This window comes from Otolemur garnettii, unplaced genomic scaffold (assembly GCF_000181295.1).
Source record: "Otolemur garnettii isolate 467f Iridium unplaced genomic scaffold, OtoGar3 scaffold00039, whole genome shotgun sequence".
Classification (NCBI taxonomy): domain Eukaryota; kingdom Metazoa; phylum Chordata; class Mammalia; order Primates; family Galagidae; genus Otolemur; species Otolemur garnettii.
The window spans coordinates 12,379,362-12,390,186 of NW_003852434.1; the positions used below are offsets into that span (position 1 = coordinate 12,379,362).

Here is a 10,825-nt window from a genome sequence, read left to right on the forward strand (position 1 = left end):
CACAAGCCTCAGTACCCTGTCTGCTTTCCTGGGTTAATAAGAAGAAATCAAGTCAGTAACTGTGTATGTGAAACATGTAAACTGTTGAATTTATAAAAATACAAATGTTCAAATATCAAGGGAAGATGAAAAGATTGAGGGATGAAGGAAGATAACTATTTGAAGGCAAAGTCTGATCCTTCAAGGAGTCACTAACATTTTGAGTAATACTCCTATATCCTGAATATGTAAACAATGACGCTAAGCCTGAGTTAAACTAGATACTTCCAACCAGGAAAAACTTTAACATTCTAATTCAATTACTGTATTCCTGTTAACCACTAAGATAAATATTGGACATTTTAATATCTGGCAATTCTAAAATTATATAATAATCAGTATTTTATTGAATTTAATCAGAAGTACACAGTTTGGGGCTTTTTTTCAATTATAAGATTAGTATAGAAAGAAGTGAAAAGTTAATTGTGACATATCTGAACCAACATTCTGAATTTATAAGATGAATAACAATACAGTTTTCATTTTATCAAGTAACTTTGGCCAACAAGTGAAAAATACATCATTTCTTTTGATCTTCTGTGGGATCCCTATAACATATTTTACCAGAGAAGAAGAAAGAAAAAGAACATGTCAAACTATGAAGGAACAAAGATTTAGAGCAGAAGCACTGATTAAAACGACGGTCCCAAGTGGTGGGAGGAGCGTTTTGCCAGAGGATGCGGAAGGGTGGGTTTTGGGACGTGGCACAGGAACTGGACCTGTCAATGAGAACACAGCGTCACCAACACGGGTCATTTTGAGTAACACTTGTATATTCTGAATATGTGAACAATGACGCTAAAGCCTGAGTTAAAACTAAGTACTTCCACCCCGGAAACATTTTCATATACATCATCACTACAGATTTCAGGCTGTAATTAAATACAGTTTACCCTTGAATAGTGTGGTGGAGGGAAGGAGCACCAGCCCACAATGCAAATGAAAACCTCATATGTGATTTTCGATTCCTTGAAACTTAACTACTAAAAGCCGACTGTTGACTAGAAGCCTTACTAGGGGGTAAGTGGGGGTGTCCAACTTTTTTTTCTCTGTTGCATACTGAATAATAAAAGTTGTCCAATACACAAACACTAAGGAAAAGCTGATTAGCAAGGGGGAAAAAAAAGGGTACCCACATACTTTTCATGATCTCCAACACCACAGATACGCAAAAAGTCCTCACAAAATCAGCACGTATTGGCACGTTTTGTATATGTATTATGTATTCTTAGAATAAAGTGAGCTACAGAAAAGAAAATGTTAAGAAATCATAAGAAAGAAAATACATTTACGAGATTGTCCTGGTACCGTAAGTTCACACCGTGTACCAGATAAACTGTCTGAAATGATGGGCACCTGCAGCTGCAGACCTCAACCTCAGGGCACAGCGAGCAGTTGAGCTCTTCCTTAGAACGTCATGGCTTTTCTGTTTCTTGGAAGCGCTTTCAAGATCACTAGTGATGCTCCTGTGAGTACTGTACCCAACATGATGAAAACCACACAGCAACTGTGAGAGATGACTTTTTACCATGATGTGCCATTTACTGGAGGAATGAACTGTTTACGCAGAGACTACTGGACACATGATGTTTTAAACGGATACTAACAGTTGAGCCTGCCAGAAGCCACAGGGTGGCACAGTGCATATGTACTACAGTTTTACACAGTTATGATTTAATACTGTGTTTTTGTTTTTTTGCTTTTCTCTGGACTGTGAATGTACCATGTGTAGTCTGTGATTTTTGTGTGTTAAATTTTTATATTTTAACTTTTAATAATAGATTTATGTATACTTTAGTATCTACATACATTTTATGCATTCATGACATGCCAATTTGTTTTCACATTTCTAGGCCATGCAGTTTTGCAGATTTTTTCAAATTACTGCAACTCTTAAAAATTTTCTTCCAATATATTTTTCAAACCCATGTGTAAGTGGCCCCATGCAGTTCCGACCTGGGCTGCTCAAGGGCCAACTGTGCATCAGGGTGTGCTGCTCCAGGTTTTATCTAGGATTTCACAAACTTTTAAATCTGTATACGGCCAGATAACAGAATTTCTTAGCAATTTTCTATTTCCATTTCTTGTATATATATGCGAGGTGAAGTTTCTATCTTATATTTCAAATGGTACATTTCAGACACATACTCAATAACTACCAATATACAATTGGACATACAGTCATTCCTTGGTATCCGTGGGGGATTGGTTTTAGGAGCCCTAATCCACAGATGCTCAAATCCCTTATATAAATGGTGGAGTATCTGCATAATCTATGCACATACTTGGTACACTTTAAACTCCCTCTAGATTACTTATAATACCTAATATAATTTAAATGCTATGTAAATGGGGTGAATGATTGTTACACTACATTGACTTTATTTGTATTCTCATTGTTTTGTTCTTTTCTTCCCCAAATGTTTTCAATTTGAGATTGACTAAATTCCTGAGGCTACAGAGGGCTGACTGTAGCTGGATTTTAAATTAAGTCCTGCAAGCTGATCAGTAAATAAATGTTTTTCCCTACACACACTCTACTCTGGGGAAAACTGCTTCCCTTTCATCTGAACTAGCAGAGAAGAGCAGTGGATAAGCTCATCTGTTCACTGCCCTAAACTCAGAAAACTGATTTATTTACAGCTATATTTTTGTTAAAAAGACTATAGGAGAGGGGTGACTAGAAGTATCCAAATGGGATCACCATTCAGGTTTCATAAATGAAGCCAATACTTTTATAAAAAGCCTTCATAGGGCCACTTTCCTTGCCAAGTTATAAACATGCAGTTATGCGCACACCACGGGAGAGGTGGCAGGCAGAGGCGGCGCTCCTCCTCAGCACAGTCACGTCTGCATGATGATGTCGGGAACCACTGACCACACACGGCAGTGGCCTCATCAGACAGTGCAGTGGGAACCCCCATGGGCCAGTGACGCAGGCGCCTCAGCACATCAGTCCTGTGCACGTGGTGACGCGGGGGTAGGAGAGCCGGAGACGATGACGTAGGCTGTCGTCAGCTGTTACTGGCTTATGTACTTACTATACTGTACTTTTGATTATTTCAGACTGTCCTACTTACATAATATTTTAAAGTTAACTGTAAAAAAGCCTGGCTCCTTTCCGGAGGTACTCCAAAAGAAGGCATCATCGCAGGAGATGGCAGATCTGGGGCTGTTACTGCCTCTGAAGACCTTCTCCTGGGTCAGGATGTGGAGGTGAAGACTGTGATACTGATGATCCTGACCCCATGAAGGCCTAGGCTAATGTGTGTGTTTGTGTCTAAAGTTTTAACAAAATAATTTAGAAGGTAAAAAAATAAAATTTTAAAATTAGAAAAAAGGTTATAGGATAAGGATATATAAAAAAGAAAATACTGTGTGTTTTAATCTGTTATTAAAAAAGTAAAATTTAAAAAAGTTAAAAAGTTGATGAAAAGGTTACAGTAAGCTAATTTACTGAAGAATCAGTGTTTTGTTGTTGCTGCCTCGGCGTGCAGCTTTATAAAGTCCGCAGTGGTGCTCAGCGACGTGCTGGGCCTTCACCTGCTCACCACTCACTGACTCACCGGACCCGCTTCTGGGCCTGCAAGCTGCTCTCATTCACGGTAGGTGCCCTGTCCAGGAGGACCAATTTTTATCTTTTGTATCATATTCTGACTGTACTTTGTCTGTGTTTGGTAGGTATGTTTAGGTACCCAAATACTTCCTGGTACAGCTGCCTACGGCTGTAGGGAGCAGCCTAGAAGCAGTAGCCGTACCATCCAGCCTCGGTGTGTACCAGGCCCTACTGTCAAGGTCTGTGTAAGTGCCCTCACTCTATGATGACTGCCACAGTGAAATCCAGTGACTGACTTCTCAGAACGATCCCTGTTGGTAAGCAACACGTGACTGTATGTTACCACAGGCCAGCGTTCTCAAGGGGGCATAGTACTCCCTGAGGAGCAGTCTGGACAACTGTCAGAGTATTTTTTGGACTGTCTTAGTGGTGGAGTGGAAGCAGAGGGCAAGCTACCTGGCAATGCACAGGACAGTCTTGGACAACAAAAACTTGACCCATCTCTTGCACAGCTTTCCAGAGCACTGCTAGACATACATGTAAGTTAAAAACCTATTTACAATGATCAAACCCAGAACCTAATGCAGTTTTACATGTAAGTAATACATTCTGGGATAGTTTTAATAAACATCAAACATTAGTTTCTGCGTTTCTTCACTTCCATTTTCTCACACTTCCAGTATAGGGTATCTTCCAATCTTCAGTCCAAATTTATCTGCATATATAGATATAAGCATCTCCCTACTTCATTGTCCCTTTCAATAGAATCTAATATTCACATATTGAAATATATGTAATGTTGTTATACATTATGGTCAGGACATGACATTGATCTTATGGGTGCACGTACACCTTGTCTGTGATCTTACTTTAGGATAACATAAGGACTTCATAAAATACTTGTTATGAAAAGGGAGAACTGGGTCGTGCGGCCTGAGAACCACTGTTATAAACAGGAAGTCTCCAGACAGTTCAAAACGACTATTTAAAAAATAAAGTTAAGTTGCCCTCAACACATACACACACAAATATAAGCATTTGGAAATGACATCACACTGTCATTACCGGGCTTTAAACTCTTGCAACTGTATTCCCTTCATGGAGGAAAGATAAATTTCTCATTTTTTCTACAGTACAGAAACACTTATCAACTAAAGAAATGATGTATTTCTTACTTGCATTGTTGACATTTTCTTGGCTTTTGCCTTCTAAAATATAAAGAGATTTTGAGTTAATTGCACTGTACATCTATTTATACAGGAAAGAAAGATTTGATTAAAGCTAAAGCACACTGGGCTACCTCTGGGGTGGGTGTGGGGGCAGAGTACCAGGTTAGAGTGACAGATGAGGTGGGGAGAAAGGCTTAATTTTTACTCATCTGTACTCCCGATCACTTTTGTCACAAATATGTATTTCCATTGAAAAAGAGGTAAAAATTTGTTTACAAAAAAAAGTACTCTTTCCACATATTGAACTCATATTCCCAAGTACAAAATCAGTACCTACCGTATTGAGTGCACACTCTATGCCACGCTTGTGCAAATACTTCACGTCTATTACCACCTTTACTTCTTCCAGTCACAGGAGAAGTAGGTATAGCTACCTATATTTCACATGTTCCTTAAAAAATCTACAAAACGCTTTGAGGAATGACATGCATAAAACCACAGAGGCAGCAGAATCTGATTTCAAAGCCTTTGTTATTAATTACTGTACTATATAGATGGTCCTCAACTTATACGGGGGCTGTGCCCCATTATACCTAAGGCAAGTTGAGAATATTTTAAGTCAAAAATACTTTCAAAGCACCTGACTGACCAAACACCAAGCGTAGCTTAGCCCACCTTAAAGATGCTCAGAACACCTACAGTAACCTTGAATTGGGCAAAATCACCTGACATACAGCCTATTCTATATAAACGTCAAATATCTCATGTAATTTATTAAATACGGAACTGAAAAACAATGGCTATGTAGACACTTGAAGTACAGTTTCTACTGAACGTGTATCTCCTTCCCCCACGCTAAGTGAAACATCTAAAGCTGGACACCATCTGTAAAGTATCACAATATTACCGTGTTTTGACAGTTTTGAAAGCAAACGCCAATTCTACCAGCCCAGACGCAGGTGTGTAACTAAATCTGGCTGGAAGACAAACTCCAAAAGTCTGAGTCCTGGTTGTGGCTTTGTAGCCACTTACATGACTTACATGCTCCTTACGTTCCCACTGTTTCATGTGCTCATCTATGAAGTGGCGGTAACAATATTATTGGATTAACCTCAAACTTCCGGCCTCAAGCCATCTTCCTGCCTCGGCCTCATGAGTAGCTGGGACTATAGGCACATGTCACCATGCTCAGCTAATTTTTCTATTTTTTTGTGGACGTGAAGGTCTCCCTACGTTGCTCAGGCCGGTCCCAAACTCCTGGGATCAAGTGATCCTCCCACCTCTGCCTCCCAAAGTGCTAGGCTTACAGGTGTGTCACCCTAGGAAGCGCTTGCCTTGTTCTGGAATAGACAGGCCTGGCTAGAAGCCACCTGTTCCGGTTCCAGGTCAAATGCCTTTTTCTATTTGGCTCAAAAAATCCTCAGAGCAGCCGCTGCTCACTCTGAAAGGAGTTCTCAACATTTTCTCCCCTCTGGCTCAACCCTGTACACTGTTCTCACATCTGACTCATTCATTCCAGAGAGGCTCTCACTCCATCGCCTGGGCTACAGAGCAGTGGCATCACAGCTCACAGCAACCTCAGAGTCGCTGCTCGGCCCAATGTCTTCCTCAGACCCCGTAAGATCAAGCTAACTGAATGGTCATGGTAAAGGACTCAGAACCCCGGGTGCCACCACTCCCAATAAAGCATTCATTACCAGGTTTTTCATCCGGTTGTGCCACTTTTATTCCTAGATGAGAAAGAGATTTTTAGATAACAGCAAAGAGGGCTACTGTTGCTACTATTTTGCTACCATTCATCTCACCAGGTCTTCAGTCAGCGTGCAAGACGGACATCTTCCTCACTTAACAATGCAGAGCAGACGCACAGAGAAGTGAGGTGCCCTCTGCAGAGTTACCCAGGGGACCCTGGAGGAGAGGCTCCCTGAGCTGGGCCTGTCTATGCAGCTCACGTGGTTCACCTCCATAGTGCTCCGTGTCTGCCTTTGAGACAATCATCTGTGACTGGCAAGACCCCCATGAGAGCACTGTGGAAATTCAGGTCCAGTAGGCTGAAGGGCTGTAGCCATGCAAGGTGTGTCGTCAGCGTCACCAGAGGTTCACTTCAAATCTGCACGCGTTTGGGTCACTGTACAAGAGTGGCTAAGCCCTCTGCCTGAGCCTCATCTGTGCTCCATGTACCTAACTGAACATCCCGTCTCTGTACACAGCACGCAGCCCCACAGACAGCAACATTAGCCAGAGCTCAGCACTGTAGGCCTGGAGATAATTTTGTGAATGCCAAAAGTCTAATTTCTTTAACAGATGATCATCCAGATCATAGTAACAAAATATGATCTGGAATATGTTTTGTTACAGATTATAGTAACAAAACCTGTAAAAAGTATTTTCAAAGCTCTACATGAACTTAGGAGAAAAGATTTGAAGCAGTGCACAGTGGCTTTGTACCTTAAAATTTTGCGGCTTTACAGTCTTTATAGATAATCCTGTGTGGTAAAATTGAAGCTGGCCACATTTGAAAGATGACAGTTCTGAGGCATAGAGAGTGTCACTACTGTTACTACTCTCTGGTAAAATATCACATCACATCCACTTCTATTTTCTTCTCTTTGTCTTAAAAAACAAAGTGTGGGGGGCTTTTTATTTTTTTCCTCCCCTATAAACGTAGGTTTTAAGGTCTTTCTGAGGAACCTGGCTGGGGTCACTGCTCAGTTTCTCTAGTTTTAGAAGCTCAAGGCCCCTCAGCTACAGCCTCCCATTTTGGGGGAGAGGCAGAGAAGGCACAGACAGGCTGGCAGAAAGGAGCCGGAGGAGGGTGGGAGGTCAGGGCCAGGCCATAAGGGGAGGGCAGGGCAAACTAAAAAGTAAAATAAAATATTCATTGTGATGGTTTTATCTTAAAAGTGGGTTAAATCCACCATGGCAAACACACTGGAAAAACACTCAAGGAACCACATATATTGAGGAGTGAGTTCTTGGTCATGAGTTAGGGAGACCTGGGTCTCCCTTTTGTGATTTTTTTCATTATTAAATCATAGCTGTGTACATTAATGCAATCATGGGGTACAATGTGCTGGTTTTACATACAATTTGAAATGCTTTCATCAAACTGGTTAACATAGCCTTCACGGCATTTTCTTAGTTATTAAGACATTAATATTCTACACCTAGTAAATTTCACACGTACCCTTGTAAGATGCACTATAGGTGTGGTCCCACCAATCCTTTTGTGATCTTATACAAAGTACTCACACTGTCCTGGACATCTAGTGGACATTCTATCTATAGACCCCCAACCCAGCATCTCCCCCTCTGTCATGCCTGCCAATGCTTACCAGGTTGTGGAAAAGGTTCTTGGATTTTTATTCCTAAATGAAAAAGAAGTTTGCTCCAGTGAGTACAATTTTCAAGCTCCTGTCTGGTGAGCTCAAGACATAAAAGTACCAAGGTCCCACTGCACTATAGTTTCTGGTTTTTTATTTAAAAGTTCTGGCTACATAAACTCGCACTATGCAAATACACTCCAGGCTTAGAGGAGGAGTCTGCCATGGCGCCTCCCTGAGAGTGTCAGGCCTACACCTGGAGATCCCAGATGGACAGATTTTAGCTAAAGCTAAGAATCAGGTTGTGCATGAAGTTGGGGTTTCTATTGAATAACTTTAGCACTAGAACCCGGAAGGCGCTGAGGCTGATGCCCCACCTGTCCCAGCAGCCTTTCCCTCTGGCCACATTTCTCAGCAAAGCTGGTTTTCCTGCCCCGGAGACCTGCTCCAGGAGCAGCTGGGGGCCAGGGGGTTAGCGTTTTCCTACTCTCTTCCCAGCTAAATCTGTACAGGTAGCAGTAAGGGAAATATTCATGATAATAGTCTGGTTATTTAATGCCTGGAGAATCTTTCCCCCTAATCCCTGGGGTTCAGGAGTAAACAGAAAGGGGTCTTACCAGGTATGTGGGTGGGCTGGAGCATTTCCATCCCTACTGGCAGAAGTGAACGCTGGTTAATCACTTGTCTGTACTGCTAATGCTCCCTTATCTACACTCTCCCTGTCTCCAACTCTTAAACAACAAACAAACAGAAAGGAAACAGCAACAATGAAAATACCTTTTAACAGCTCTATATTCTCCAGTGAGATGAAGTCCAAACTCCTCAGCCTGGAGTCAAGAACGTCCACCACCTAGCCCCTCTCTCCCTAACCTCACCATCACAAGTCAGTGAGAGGACACTTGTCTCTAAATGAAACCATACTGAGGTACGTCTGCTTGGTTTAACTCTGTTGTCATTATACAGAGGTGCCCAAAATACATATACATATTTTAAGAAAGGAAAAAGATGCCAGGCCCCATGACTCACACCTGTAATCCTAGCACTCTGGGAGGCCAAAGTGGGCAGATTGCCTGACTCACGGGTTCAAGACCAGCCCGAGCAAGAGCAAGACCCCCATCTCAAAAGAATCTCTAAAAATAGCCAGGTGTTGTGACAGGCTCCTGTAGTCCCAGCTACTGCGGAAGCTGTGCCAAGAGAATTGCTTGAGCCCAAGAGTTTGAGGTTGCTATGAGCTACAGCACCATAACACTCTTAAAAAAAAAAAGGAAAAAGCTACATTAAAATTGTAATAGTCATGTTTGACTTTGCAATTACAAGAGGCACTCAAACGTGACTTGTATTCATCTTGTTAATGATTTTTATTTTATTATAAAGGAAAAAATTGTATTAAAATTGTCATACTCAGCGCATCCTGATAACATTTGTTATCTTGTATACTGTGTCTCTTATAATCTAGAAGTCAAACAGGACTCCAGCGTGACGATTTCAATAGTGTTTTCCTTTCTTAAAATGCGTATACAATTTTCCGGCACCCTCTGTAGTGAGTAGCTTTGGGCAGGCTACTTAAACCTTCTGAACCTCAAATGCTCATTTTGCAAAAGAGTGAGGACAAAAGGAAACACTGCTTTAAAGTGCTTGGTGCAGCCCTGCGGTGGCTCACGCCTGTGATCCCAGCACTCTGGGAAGCCGAGGTGTCTGGATTGTCTGAGCTCACAGGTTCCGGACCAGTCTGAGCCAGAGTCAGACCCCCAGCTCTAAAAATAACCAGGCTTTGTGGCTGGCACCTATAGTCCCAGCTACTCAGGAGGCTGAGGCAAGAGAACTGCTTGAACCCAAGAGTTTGAGGTTCCTGAGACCCCATGGCACTCTACTGAAGGTGACAAAGTTAGACTGTCTTAAAAAAAAAAAAAAGTGCTTGCTATAATGCGTGGAACATACAAAGCACTCAACAAAAAGTCTCTGTGTTCTAGCTTAACTTACTTCTTAGGGAGTAAGGCTCAGGGAATATCCTTAACCCAGGAGCCCTCCCATCTGCTCCTCACCTGCAACTAGTCTCAGGGACTAAGTAAAAAGATGATTACCAGGTGAGACAGTGAGCTCCTGGCTTTCTCCCCCTGGAAAAAAGATGAGAATAGGAACTATTTAGTAAAAATTGTAATTAGCTTAACGCTTTACTTGGTTTTTATAGTAGAAAGCTCCACACTTTGAGAAATGACAGGAGACAGGGTAAAGAGGAGAGAAGATTGAACCCACTGGAGCCTGATTTGGGGTTAAGAACTATGGCTCGTGACCCAGACTCTCTCCAGATCAAGCAAACAGCTCTTCTTAATTTTTTTTTTTTTTTAAATTTAAAAAATTTTTTCCTTTAGATTCAATCCAAACACTCTGACCCAAAGTTGTCATTATATAATATATAAAATATACATACATATGTATATTTCATATATTTTATATATTATAAATATATATAACATCATATATTTTATATATTATAAATATATCTATTTTAGAGAGATGGTATCTTACTCTATTGCTCAGGCTAGAATCTAACGGTGTGATCATAGCTCACTGCAGCCTTCAAACCCCAGGCTCAAGCAATCTTCTGGCTTTAGCCTCCCAAGTAACTGGGACCATAGCTGCATGCCACCACACCTGGATAATTTTTTAATTTTTTATAGAGATGGAATCTCACTATGTTTCTCAAGCTGGTCTTGAACTCATGGCCTCAAGTGATCCAC

The 10,825-nt window shown here is 41.4% G+C and overlaps 1 protein-coding gene across 1 annotated transcript in view; it reads right to left on the bottom strand.

Moving 5' to 3' along the window:
* Positions 1 to 544: 544 nt before the first annotated feature.
* The window catches only part of ART3 (ADP-ribosyltransferase 3), a 28,200-nt gene continuing 17,919 nt past the window's right edge, over positions 545 to 10,825 (bottom strand). Inside the window, exons 5-10 of the mRNA XM_023513352.1 lie at positions 10,169 to 10,201; positions 8,705 to 8,737; positions 8,100 to 8,132; positions 6,462 to 6,494; positions 4,771 to 4,803; positions 545 to 758 (exon numbers count right to left, since the gene is read on the bottom strand). Coding sequence (XP_023369120.1) covers positions 631 to 758; positions 4,771 to 4,803; positions 6,462 to 6,494; positions 8,100 to 8,132; positions 8,705 to 8,737; positions 10,169 to 10,201 — 293 coding nt within the window. The 3' untranslated portion in view covers positions 545 to 630. The remainder of the gene's footprint in view (positions 759 to 4,770; positions 4,804 to 6,461; positions 6,495 to 8,099; positions 8,133 to 8,704; positions 8,738 to 10,168; positions 10,202 to 10,825) is intronic.